The sequence below is a fragment of the Hippocampus zosterae genome, chromosome 18 (assembly GCF_025434085.1).
Source record: "Hippocampus zosterae strain Florida chromosome 18, ASM2543408v3, whole genome shotgun sequence".
Lineage (NCBI taxonomy): Eukaryota > Metazoa > Chordata > Actinopteri > Syngnathiformes > Syngnathidae > Hippocampus > Hippocampus zosterae.
Window position 1 is genome coordinate 3,715,389 of NC_067468.1, and position 14,155 is coordinate 3,729,543.

Here is a 14,155-nt window from a genome sequence, read left to right on the forward strand (position 1 = left end):
CCATCTACGTGCAAGCAGCAGATGTGTGTGTGTGTGTGAGCGTGTGTGTGCGTGCGTACAGGGGGCTGAGAGACGATGCAGCTATCGTGGACCCCCGCATACTTGCCGTGTTACTCTACTTTTTGGGGTGTTTCTTTTTCGGCATTTGCTTTGTTTTTTTGGGGGGTGGGGGGGGAGTGGGAATCAATCCCCGTTGACATGGAAAACACAGAAAACATAATTTGCATTATTTAAATATTTGGGGTTAAATTTCGAATCACCCCCCCCCCCCCCCCCCCATGCATTTTAATGGCAGTCATTTCGACACCTTTTTTGCTATTACTCGCTGGCCACCCCAGTGCCTGCAAATAGCAGAGGTCCACTGGTCCGCAGCTATTTAACAGGAGTTGACCGTAACTCCACGAGACCTTGACTTATTGGGGACTGACATTGCGGTCCAAGATTTTAAAATCAATCATCATCGCTCAACAGACAATAAAATCACAGTTCATTTATTTTAAGTCCATCACATGAAATGTGGTCATCTGTTATACATGAAAAAGACAAAACATATGTCAAGGTAAAATCATGAAATGTGTCTCCTTGGTTATTTTTACAAATGAGCTTACCTGTTCTATTTTAAACTTGCTTCAACTCAGAGTGGTTCTCTTCACATTGAACTTCTATTTCTCAGTTAAAATGCTTCTCACTGCCGTTTGATCAGCACAATGAAAAGATGGACCATAACAGGTTCTACAAATTCAGTGTTGCCGCATTTTTTCCCTCAATACAGTTCTGGATGAGTGGAGTGTATACGAGAAAGTCTAGTGGGGTGGCCAAAAGTGATCTTGACCAGGTGCATCAGGCCTCAGAGCTTAGGGTTGTCCGAGTTGGACTGGGAGGGAGCCGTGCTGCAGCGCTGTGTTCAGTACGAAAACTGTAATCATACTGATAAAGAAATGTTTGTTAAAATTCCAAGCTTATTCAAGAACACTCATGACATTTTATGTCCATTTTACTTATACTTGTTGAATACACGGCATCATGGAGACACCATTTAGGGCTGAGCAATTAAAAAAAAAAAAAAAAAAAGATTGAATTGGGACTTTTTCTGACAGATATTGTGCTTACGATTTGATCTGATTTTTTTTCCAAATCATGCTTTAGGGCAATTGTCACTTTGTGCAGTAACATTTACAAACCCATCCATCAATTTCCCCCCCCCCCCCCCACCCCCCGACCTTTCCGGGTTCGGGTCATGGGTGTAGCAGCTTCAGCCGTAACTGAATTGGGAAAATGGATGGATGGATGAAGTTGCAGCCACTTTGAAGTCAGATAACGTTTCTTCACCGTTTCCACGGGGGCTTCCTGAGGGTTAGGACTGGTCGTTTAAAAAAAAAAAAAACACACATTCGTGGTCAGAGATAGCCAGGTCATTAGCGGAGGGCGCTCCCATTGACTGCCCACAAATTATAATGAGGTTCAGGATGTGCCCTCTCCTGTGAGTCGGCTGTGTGAGGTGCTGCTTGGAATGCATGTGGCTAATACATTGCTGCTAATATAAGGTAAGATATCCTTTATTTGTCCCACACTGGGGAAATTAACAGTCTACAGCAGCAAGATTGTGGGTAGAAAGAAGAAAGAAGAAACAAACACTGTTCAATTAAGTGCAATATAAGTACAAATATGGATAAGGTGCTATTTACAATTGTTTTTCACATCATTTACTTATTTTTAATTTTTTTTCCCAGCAGCCTGGCAGCAGTCGGTAGGAACGAGCGGCGGTATCTCTCCTTCTTGCAGCGCGGCTGTAACAGTCTCTGGCTGAAGGAGTTACCTAGTGCCTGTCAGGGCGGGCTGGAGTAGTAAAGCAAAACCTCAATGATTTTTCAGGGCTCCGCTAGTCCAATTCAGGCAAACGCCATGGACCATGTTGAATGTTCAATTTAGTCTAAAGTGTAGAATGCAGGCGAGGGTATAGCAGAGTGGAAAGAACGCCCACATTTAAGGTGCGCTCCCACCCAGAGTGTGTAACTGGTGGGAACGTGTGCAAATGACCAGAATTAAATAGTTGAGAGAATGAGCACACCCAGAAAAGCCTTTTCTGACTTCAGCACAATGGACAATATGCCCCAATTAGCACATGGTATGTTTACTAAAAAAAAAAACACTTGATATGTGACCCGTCCATAAATGAACTTTCATGCTCCTAATCAAAATATTTAGCTTTAAATACTCACTTCTTTCTCAATTTCAGCCAACGTTTTGATCGTAATACCAATGAGATCCATCTGCTGCAACTGAACGGGAAGATAATGTTTATTGAAGAAGTCATCCAGTCATGTAAAATACTGTATCTCTACAAATAATGTCATTTTACGGAAATAATTGGAAATTTCTTGTTACCAACTACAGGCTGAACGGCTATATGATGTAACACACACACACATGTATTTAGCATTTGCCTAATGTGTCCACTGTTCTGGTGTCTTAAAAAAAAATTTGCCTCATTGGTCAAAAAACCCCAAAACATTCTTCCAAAGTTCTGCTCTTTGTCTCTGTTCTCTCTCTCCAAGTGAACTTGTTTGGAGGACCAGACCCAGGGCAAGCTGGCAAATTAATTTTAATGTCTTCTACTTGCACACTATTTTCCAGACAGTGGAAGAGATGATTTCATCATCTTTTGAGATATTCATAAATTCCTTCCTAAACCCATAAGCTGCAACAATCTTCTTTCTAAAGGACTCAGGCAGGTCGTTTGACCTCATCTGGTGTTGACGCTCTCCATTTATATTGTTCCCTTAGATTACTTGACTTTACTGTATTGTTCGAATTTATATTTGATATTTGTGTTTACATTTGTTAAAAAATGTTTGTATAGGGGGTCCTGATTTGTACACGATGAGTTTACACATAAATACAGCTGAATGTTTTTTCATTGCCGTATTTTCTTCACTAAAAGGCACACTGGACTTTGAGGTGCATCTTCAATGAATGGCCTATTTTGTTTACGTTTTTTTTATACATTGGGTATTATAAGACGCAATCTACAATGCATCCACTGGCTGGAGCTACGCTCAAGGAAACACCAACAGAACACTACACTACACCCTGATTTCAATAGCGACGATCAGATGTCAATATAACTTATTTAATGAAACAGCGACACAGTACCTTAACCAACAGCAAGTTATAACATTGATTCATTCACGTTGAACTCTGTTGCCGCTGCTATATTTCCGTGTGCAACTGCGTAACCCGATCGCCTTAAGTTTGAACTCTGCGTTATAAGCATGTCTCTAGCAAGAGCCCTTTTGGGGTCGAAATATTACCCTAATGACCATACACAAGCTGTCAGATTTTAAGAAAATGGAAGGCTTTTAGGTATGCCTTTTAGTGCGGAAAATACGGTACTAAATTACAGTATAACAATATATACTGTAGATTTACTGAAAAGGATTCGAAAAACTTACATCTGATGAGGCACATGAAAACTTCTCAGAGATCATGAAGGGCACGCCGTCCATTGCTGAAAGACACGGATAAAGATATTCTATAATAATAATAATACATTTGATTTATAAGCGCCTTTCAAGACAGCCAAGGACACTTTATAGTCAGCTTTTGCAATAATAGATCACGACTTTGTGTTATGGAGTGAGTAAAATGAGTAGCGCCTGACCGATTAATCAGCCGGACTATTATATTGGCCGATTAAAGCCTTGAAAGAAAACAAATAAATCAAGAAATAAAATAAAGAATGACATTTTTTTTTTTTAATCGGCCACATTTTTGCTGATTCAACGCCAATATATTACTTTCACAGACAAGAGTAGTGCTGTTCTGCAGGTATGGGCAGGGAATAAAGCTAATGCATGGCTGACATTGTGTTATTCTGTGTGAATTGCATCGATATTAGTCCTCCCACATGCCCATTATTTTGCCGTCTATGTACAGTATCTGTAAGGAATAGAGTGCAAGTGGACAAGGTTTCTTCCTCAACAAGACCCCCACAGCCCAGACTGCCGCACCATGCCTGGTCAGGTTTCTGACATAATGGTGTCGATACATTGCCCAATTTATATCCTTCGGATGGATTCAAAATGAGATGTTTCCCGTCTTGGCGTGAACTTGATGCAAGTTATGAATTGTGACATGCAAACGGTTTTAAAAGAAGAATGAATTAGACTCAGATCTAACTTGTATTTGACAGAGAATTTGAGTCTTACCTAAAATTTGAGCTGAGGGGTGGAAAATTTGCACATTTGCCTGTCTGAATAGAAAAGGGACTTCCCTTTTGGACGCAAGCTCTCACTCTGACCATGCTTGTCTTCTGAAAGACCTCTCGCTCTGTGGCAATTTTTATTTAGCCCCCACCCCACCCCGCCTCCACTCGCGATGAAACTTCCAACTCGCTTTAGTTTTGGGCTCTCATCCCTTAACCCACAATGTGACAAGTTAGCCGTGACAACTCGGCTGCTGAAAAGACAAGGAGATGCATAAGCCGGACTCGCTTCCGCCTGAAAACCACCCCTGGTGGCGGTGGCAGGATTCTGTCGCCGTACAGGATCCGAGCCACGAGAATCCCAAAAAGGTTTTGTTTTCCTGCTTCCTGGCTTTTTTTTCTTTTCTTCATCTGCAAACAAGTTCAAGATTCCAGACTCACTGATCAGATATAAGAATTATTACTCTTCTCTACAAAGAATAACATTTTGGAGACCCTGAACATGAACCATATAGACTCACATCAAGCCTGGCAAAATATTTGATATTTTCTTCATGTACATAACGAGTACAGAAAAAAAAGGATCTGTATTCCCCCATACAGAGATTTATTTGGAACCTTAACTTATGTGTGACTGACGGCTATAGAAATTAGCAGGCACATATGGAACGCTCAGCTGTAAAGAAACAAACAAACAAAAACACATTTGGTAGCCATACTATAAAATGTACAGGAAGTCAGCTTTGAGTTATTTGAACATCCAAATTTGGACAATTTTTACATATTTATATGGATCATCCTTTTTTTGACAAATTGTACTACAGATTTCACCCGAGTGACTTCAAACATAGGCTGCACCAGCTCAAGATTTTGCCAGGCCTTCATGAGTATGTGCAAAATGATGCTGTTTTTGACTGTCTATAACCCGGTTTTAGACAATCAAAAACAGCATCATTTTTCTTTGGAAAGGGTGATCTCTTGGGCAACAGCGTGCGATAAAATAAAAAGATTTCACAAACGTTTAGAAACGTCAAAAGGGCAGATTTCCTGTTTGATTGAACATATGGCTCCCAAAGACTTTTTTTTCCCTTTTCATTTTGATTTTCACAGTGAAATGTCTACCAGTGAATATAAAAAAATTGTAGGGCGAGCTCAGCTTTAGACCCTCAAAAACTGCATCATTTTTTTTTTGGAAACAGCAAATGGCTTCGGCGAAAACATACGACGAAAACAAGATTTCACTAAGTGTTTAAAGATGATCAGGAGTTTGCCGATATAAAACCACTATAAAAGGCCAAAAACGATGCTGATTTTATCAATAAAGTCAAAATGGCGGACAACAGGACGTCTGCCATTTTGATCTTATTTTGAAGGTTTAGTATATGGCTCCAAAATACTTTTTTGTAGGTTTTGGGCTGCCAATTTCAACACACACAGACCCAAACGACAACAGAAAAGCATTTCAATCACAATTAGCAGGAACAAGCACCACTATGACGCTCAAAGTGAATTCCCCAGTGGATAATCTTTTGGAGAAGTTAATCCGGAAAAAAATATAATTTGCCCAGTGCAGAAAGACTGGGACAAATTCCAGTGTAAACTTTGGAGAGATGTTGAATATCAAACCAGAGATTGCGTAGAGGTTGGAATTTTGGTGCTCGTAATCTGGTCGAGTAGGATTTTTTCCTCTGAAACTGGCAGGGAGAGTCATGGAAAAATGCCTGTGGGCAAAAAGAGGGAAAAAAAATTAAACAACATGTAGTGTTATTTACTCTGTAGTGACTAAAAGTCCATTGGTGTATTTAGCTACAGATACAGAAGTACCGCATTTTTCGGACGATAAGTCACACATTTTTTTTCATTGTATTACTTAGCCTGCTACGACTACTCAGGTGCGACTTGTATCAATTAAAATTAGAACTCAGACTAACATCCAAAATTTAGAAGAGAAGAAAGAAGTAGTAGTATTAATCGAAGTGGTGGTCATGGCCGTGGTGGCAGCGGCGGTAGTAGTATTCGTCATTGTAGTAGAAGTTTGTAGTAGCAGTAGTAGTAGTAGTAGTAGTAGTAGTAGTAGTAGTCGTCATAGTAGGAGTAGTAGTCGTAGTTAGCAGTAGTAGCAGAAATAGTAGTAGTAGTTGTGTCTTGGTTGCGAGGTTTCCAGTCATTTGTGGGTTAATTTTTTTGGTGTGCAATCAGATTTCAGCTTCGATGTGTTCCTCACGCAAAAATAATTTCATCCTTTGCTTTAAGACCCTTGAGTGCTGGCGTCAACCACATGCACGCGCGCACTACTGAAATCCCTGGTTCTCCTTTTAGCCAATCAGATTGGAGATTCCTTTTATTGGTTCAACCATTAGCACTTCTGATTGGTTCAGCTGTATGTGCGGCCGAAGCTTGATTTATGATGGAAGACGATATCGGACCATGAGTGAAAATATAATTCATTTTGTGATTTCCTCGCTTGATTTTCTGTTTTGATGCATTATTTTCTATTTTTGTAGTTTCATTGAAGTAATCGTCAATTTACGTTTTTCAGAGTCGTCATGAACGCCTTTGGAGTTGAACGGAAGGAGCGTAGCTCCATCTAGTGGATGCATTGTGGATTGCTTCTTATAATCCAGTGCGTCCAATATATGGAAAAAAAATTAAAAATAGCCCATTCATTGAAGGTGCGCCTCATAATCCAATGCGCCTTTTAGTGCGGAAAATACAGATATATATATTATATACTAGAGCTGTCAGTTTAGCGCGTTTTTATTGGCATTAATTTAAATGAATTTTAACGGGATTAATTTTTTTCTCGCGAGATTAACGTGGCAGACGTCACAGCGGATGTTACGTTGCTCTATATAAACCGGAAACAAAACAACAAGCGCGCTGCAGAAGCCAACGGCCAAAACGGATACTTAGAGTGTATATCAGGGGTCTCCAACGTGGTGCCCGCGAGCACCAGGTAGCCCGTGAGGACCACACCAGTAGCCCGCCAGTGCTAGGATTGTGATTTGCTCGTAGAAATTATGATTTAAAAATGCAAACATGGGCAGTATTATAGATTCTATAGCTACCTATTTAGCTATCTAACTAGCTAGCTACAGTATACATCTCGCTAGCTAATGTTCTAATATTATTAAATGTAATTTGTACAAATGTTATTTCAGACGTGTATCAATTTGGTAGCCCTTCACACAATCAGGACACATGAAGTAGCTCTCACTCTCAAAAAGTTTGGTGACCCCTGGTGTATATGAATGGAAAGTTTACTTTTAAAAAGTTGCCAGATAGTTCCAATGACAAGACCAAAGTTACCTGTATGTTTTGCAGTCGTAAACTGAGCTATCATCATAGCACGTCGAGTCTGAAATACCACTTAATGGCCAAGCACACAGTTGATGTGAGTACTCCGCCCCCTCGTCTCAAACAGACAGCTATGCAAGCCTGTCAACATTGTCCACAACTCGACTCAAACTGAAACTGACGCGATTGTTACTTGTTTGGAACTATTTTGTGTGGAAGATTACAGTGTTCCGTGTCCATATAAATAAAGCAGGTGGAGCCTCTCTGTGTTCGTCTGACAGTGACCGGTGCGCTGAGGCACGTCGAGAGTTCAGCGGTGCGGATGTAGCGACCTAGCGAACACTGAAAATAAAACGTCTCCAGTGTTGTCATCGAACCAAGTGTTGCCATCTGAAATGATGTCTACACAAAACCATAGCGAGACTTGCGCGAAAGAAGAATCAACATAGCGTGACTGCTGTGTTCAAAGCAAACTTGAGAAAAACGAAGTATGCAATCATGGCTTAAATCCACTATAGGCCGAGTAATTGTTTACCGTAGATGTGCACTTTATAATGTTATATTGCTCTGTTTGAGTCCATAAAACGAGCTGTTAAAGCAGCTGTTGTGTGACAAAATGTTTTTTTCACTGTTGTTGATGGACAGTAATATTGTGTGAGAGATTATTTGTGAATAACTGCTCCAAGTGAAAAATGTTCATGTAAAATTGAAAGTCGAAATTGTTATTTCAGTAAATAATTACATTTTGCACATAGAAAATTGATTCATAATTCCATGTTGATGAGAGCTTTAAAATGGGGAAAAAATAGGACAAAAAAATATAAAGGGAAATTCAGAAACGATAAATGCGTGATTAATCGCGATTAATTTTTTGTGAATTTGAGTTAATTATGACATTTGCATTTATTGCATTACAATTGCATTATATTAAATATTTTAGTCATTTGACAGCTCTAATATATACACATACGTATACACACACACACACACATAAACTTTATATATGTAATTTCTTTTCCCAAATGAACCGGTTGTGAGGAGTTTCCACAGTACATTGTAGAAAAATCTTTTATGGGGGGGGGGGGAAAAAAAAAATCAACAAACAAATCACCATTAAGAGACCAATATGATTGTGCATACTTTGTCACTGAAGCTGGTGGGACAGGAGGTGAAGTGGAGGTAGAATTCACATTCTGGACATCAGTCACGACTGATGAGTGAGAGGAGTCTTGAGTTCGCGGCACGGTTCCCATACGATACCAGATACCCATATTGTTTAGCTCTCTGTCAAAAAAAAAAAAAAAAATCATGGTTACGTATCAAATGCCAAAAATAAAAAGAGTTAAACCTAAAAAGCATGAACTGTTAGGAATTATTCACAACAACTTGAGAAATGTGTAATGTGCATTTATGATGCTTCGGGCCTGATTTACTAAAAGTCTGCCTGCACAAAAATGGCCACAAACGTGATCGTGGTCTCAAGCAGGAGGAGAAACTAATAAGGCTGGATGATTCATCGAAATGTAATCGTGATTTTGATTTTTAAAATGTTATCGTAGAACAGGGGTGGCCAACTCACGACTCGCGAGCCACATGCTGCTCTTTAGTTTGTTCAATGCAGCTTCCGGGCTTTCACATGAAAAGCGTTGAAAATCCCTCTGCGGTGGTGCTGCCATTCAAACTATGGCGTCATGTACAGCAGAATTTACAATGTCAGCCTATCATCAATCCCATTACTTGATTGCCATAAAGGGCAAATGAATCACCGCTCATGCGCAAACAACGGCACAAAGCGCAAAGATAGTCAAGTCAAGTCAACAGTATTTATAGAGCACTTTCAAACAGCCATCGCTGCATACAAAGTGCTGTACATGGAGCGATTTAACATACACAATAAACAGTAAGACGAAATGGTAAGAAAGGCGGTAGAAAGCACCAAGCAGTAAAATCATGCTGAGTCGAACGCCAAAGAATACAAGTGGGTTTTGAGGGGGGCTTTAAAGATGGGCAACGAGGAGGCTTGCCGAATGTTCAGTGGTAGGTCATTCCAGAGAGAGGGACCAGCAACAGAAAGAGCCTCAGTTTAGTTCTTGGTACTTCTAACAAAGACTGGTCCATAGACCTGAGGCGCCGGGCAGGTGTGTAGGGGCGGATGAGCTCAGAGAGGTAAGGTGGCGCGAGATTATTTAGAGATTTGAAAACAAAGAGGAGGATCTTGAAAATAACTCTAAAATGAATGGGGAGCCAATGAAGGGATGCCAGAGTAGGAGTTATATGCTCCCTCTTACGAGTACCAGTCAAGAGGCGAGCAGCGGCATTCTGGACCAGCTGAAGGCGCTTAGTCAGCGAATTACCTCTGATTTTCAGGCAGGGGCGCCCCATACGTCAACTGCGATCTACCGGGAGCCAGAGGACTGGTCCCAAGTCGACCGCAAGGGGTGGGAGGAGGAAATGGGGGCGAAAAAAAGTGTGTCTGTGTGTTTAGATTTCGTTCATGTTCAGTGACGTTCCAGCTGTCATTCATCTCGGCGTGCGTGCTTGCGTATGCGCACGTGTGCGTGGTTGGGCGTCCGCGTGTGTGCGTGCATGCGTATATGCTTGCACGTGCGCGATTGGGTCGATCGTGGGTGGTTTGTCGCTTCAAAAGTCTTCGGTCGAATATGTAGCAAGCTGACACCAAGTAATAAGTAACCACTGCAGCTCGCATGTAGACAGTGCCTGTTTCGAGTGGCAAAACGCATTACAAACAAGATTTGAAGAGGATTGTTTAAGAGAAGGAATGTCAAAAGTCCCTGCACTAAGGCGTTAACAACTGTCCTGGGCTGCACCCTGGACACTCTGGAGGAGGTGGGCAACAGGAGGATGCTCGCTAAACGAAAGGTTATGATGGACAGTCCCTCCCAACCCTTCCAGCCCGCCCTGACAGCACTGGGTAGCTCGTTCAGCCAGAGACTGTTACACCCGCGCTGCAAGAAGGAGAGATAGCGCCGCTCATTCCTACTGACTGCTGTCAGGCTGCTGAATAAACATAAATGAAAAACCTGTAACCATTATAAATAGCACAGCCACCTTACGCTGTGTTTTCTATGCTATTGCTAATTTATTATATTTATTCTACTAATATATTGTTAATGCTTTATTTTATATTGCACTTATATTGAACTGTGTACAGCTCTTTCCTGAAACAGTCGTTTTGTGCAATGAAACACTTTCATTCCCCCCCCCCCCCCCCCTCCCAATTTTGCTGCTGTAGACTGCAAATTTCCCCAGTGCGGGACGCGCACACACACACACTAGAGTGTTTGTGGGGACGTATGTGTGTGTATTGATTAGTACAATTGCAATAAAACATTTTGTGACAGAAAAAAAAATTAAAAACCCAAGAAACAAACCCAATAAAGGTGAACTGTGGGGGCGCCTGCTTTGATCTTCCCAGGATACGAATATCACAGATGGCTGCCTCTGTAGAGTCTCGTGGAATAAACTTGATACAGAGTCGCCTCTTCCTGAATGCCTGTTCCTCTAAACGACAAAACATGAAAACAAATCAGATACCATCTTGATTTAAATTTTATATGAATCAAAAGAGACAATTTGGTCAACGGTTAGATCACATCTACTCTTGACGACTTGATAAGCCACTCTCAGCAACCTGACTCTTAAATCAAAATTTGCCGTGATATATTCCAGTTTTAAACATTGGCCCTGGTGTGGTACCCACCAGTTCTTTTATTTTCAATGGCCTCAAATATAAGTCGAATCCCTAGAAGAATTCTTGCCAAACGGCATGATGTTTTCATAAGCTTCTGATATTGTGAAAGTACTTGGAATAAACCATGTTACTTGCAGGGCAAGCGTGTAAGCTTATGCGATTATACCCGCCCAAAGCCTGCTTTAAAATGTTTCATGATACCACATTTGGCGTTTACTGTAAGACTACAGATGCAAAAAAAATTAGACATAAATTTAAATAGAAGACATGTTTTATTTTAAAAACATTGCCAGTGCTAAAACTGAAGTCACTGTAAAATCTCAATGACTTGCGAACAAGAAATTAACATTGACTTTGAGAATGATATTCATTGAAATAAAGAATAGTCACACAATAATCGTAATAGAGTTAAGTTAAAACGTACGTCATCTTATCCCATGAAGTGTGTACTCCATGCACGCACGGAGCCACACTGACCTTAAGAGGCCAATGTGACGACAGCAGGAAGAGACGGAATTTCTTTAAAAAGATATATATTTTTTTTCCTGTTTTTTAATTGATATTATTTGGGCAGCGATCGTTGCGACGTCCCTATTTTTCTAGAAATGTATTTGTATCATCTTTTTCCGAACATTGAATAGTATTTTGGGGGACCGAAGCATGTGCGAAAACTCACCAAATTTTGCACACTCATTGATAAATTGGATATTTTAAAGTACAGTGGTACCCCTCTACTTCCGAACATCCCCTGTGCATCACCGTATGGTACGGCGCTTGCACCGTGTCCTGCAGAAAGATTCTGCAGCGCATTGTGAGAGCAGCTGAGAAGATCATCGGTGTCGCGTTTCCTCTACTTGTGGACACTTACGACTCTTGTCTGACCCGCCAAGACACCCAGATAGAAGGTGACCCCATCCACCCGTCTCACAGCCTCTTTGACCTGCTGCAGTCAGCGAGGAGACTGCAATGTCTCTCTGCTCAGGCCAACAAGTTGAACAGTTTATTACACCAGGCGGTCAGACTAAACTCCCTCCATGTTCTGCACGCGCACCCCCCCCCCCCCCCCACTCCGGTCTACCCCGCCTCCTGCCACAATCGGTGTCCCTCCCCCAACATCTGACATCCGATTACTGCACTTAAAACAAGTCAGTACGAATATGCAATAATCACCAGTGCCCTTAGTTGTATGCTGTTGCTATTTGTTTATTTATTTTACTTGTATTTAAAATATTTATATATTTACTGTATATAAATATACAGTACAAATATTATACAATATATAATATATATTTACTGTACCCCTCCGTGAGTCGTCACCTTACCGTGGTGGAGGGGTTTGTGTGTCCCAATGATCCTAGAAGCTAAGTTGTCTGTGGCTTTATGCCCCTGGCAGGGTCACCCATGGCAAACAGGTTCTAGGTGAGGGGCCAGACAAAGCACGGCTCAAAAGACCCCAATGACGACAAAAATAAATGGATCTAGGTTTCCCTTGCCCGGACGCGGGTCACCGGGGCCCCCCTCTGGAGCCAGGCCTGGAGGTGGGGCTCGTTTGCAGGCGCCTGGTGGCCGGGCTTACACCCATGGGCCCCGGCCGGGCACAGCCCGAAGAGGCAACGTGGGTCCCCCTTCCCATGGGCTCACCACCCATGAGAGGGGCCAAAGGGGTCGGGTGCAATGCGAGCTGGGCGGCAGCCAAAGGCGGGGACCCTGGCGGTCCGATCCTCGGCTGCAGAAGCTAGCTCTTGGGACATGGAATGTCACCTCTCTGGCAGGGAAGGAGCCCGAGCTGGTGTGTGAGGCAGAGAATTTCCGACTGGATATAGTCGGACTTGCCTCCACACACAGCCTGGGTTCTGGTACCAGTTCTCTCGAGAGGGGTTGGACTCTCTTCCACTCTGGAGTTGCTCACGGTGAGAGGCGCAGAGCAGGTGTGGGCATACTCATTGCCCCCCGGCTCAGTGCCTGTACATTGGGGTTCACACCGGTAGACGAGAGGGTTGCCTCCCTCCGCCTTCGGGTGGGTGGACGGGTCCTGACTGTTGTTTGTGCATATGCACCAAACAGCAGCTCAGCATACCCACCCTTTTTGGAGTCCTTGGAGGGTGTGCTGGAGAGTACTCCTGCTGGGGACTCCATTGTTCTGCTGGGGGACTTCAATGCTCACGTGGGCAATGACAGTGATACCTGGAGGGGCGTGATTGGGAGGAACGGCCCCCCCCGATCAAAACCCGAGTGGTGTTTTGTTATTGGACTTCTGTGCTCGCCACGGATTGTCCATAACGAACACATTGTTCAAACATAAGGGTGTCCATATGTGCACTTGGCACCAGGACACCCAAGGCCGCAGTTCGATGATCGACTTTGTAGTTGTATCATCGGATTTGCGGCCGCATGTTCTGGACACTCGGGTGAAGAGAGGGGCGGAGCTGTCAACTGATCACCACCTGGTGGTGAGTAGGCTCCGATGGTGGGGGAAGATGCCGGTCCGTCCTGGCAGACCCAAACGTATAGTGAGGGTTTGTTGGGAGCGTCTGGCGGAATCCCCTGTCAGAAGGAGTTTCAACTCCCACCTCCGACAGAGCTTTTCCCATGTTCCGGGGGAGACGGGGGACATTGAGTCCGAGTGGACCATGTTCCGTGCCTCTATTGTTGAGGCGGCCAATCTGAGTTGTGGCCGTAAGGTGGTTGGTGCCTGTCGTGGCGGCAATCCTCGTACTCGCTGGTGGACACCAGCAGTAAGGGATGCCGTCTAGCTGAAGAAGGAGTCCTATCGAGCCTTTATGGCCTGTGGGACCCCAGAGGCAGCTGACTGGTATCGACTGGCCAAGCGGACCGCGGCTTCGGTGGTCGCCGAGGCAAAAACCCGAGCGTGGGAAGAGTTCGGTGAGGCCATGGAAGCCGACTTCCGGACGGCTTCGAGGAAATTCTGGTCCACCATCCGA

General features: G+C 43.0%; 1 protein-coding gene across 1 annotated transcript in view; it reads right to left on the minus strand.

Moving 5' to 3' along the window:
* Positions 1-169: 169 nt before the first annotated feature.
* Positions 170-14,155, minus strand: part of mvb12ba (multivesicular body subunit 12Ba) — a 29,387-nt gene continuing 15,401 nt past the window's right edge. Inside the window, exons 6-11 of the mRNA XM_052050147.1 lie at positions 10,894-11,023; positions 8,642-8,785; positions 5,831-5,925; positions 3,453-3,508; positions 2,220-2,279; positions 170-927 (exon numbers count right to left, since the gene is read on the minus strand). Coding sequence (XP_051906107.1) covers positions 841-927; positions 2,220-2,279; positions 3,453-3,508; positions 5,831-5,925; positions 8,642-8,785; positions 10,894-11,023 — 572 coding nt within the window. The 3' untranslated portion in view covers positions 170-840. The remainder of the gene's footprint in view (positions 928-2,219; positions 2,280-3,452; positions 3,509-5,830; positions 5,926-8,641; positions 8,786-10,893; positions 11,024-14,155) is intronic.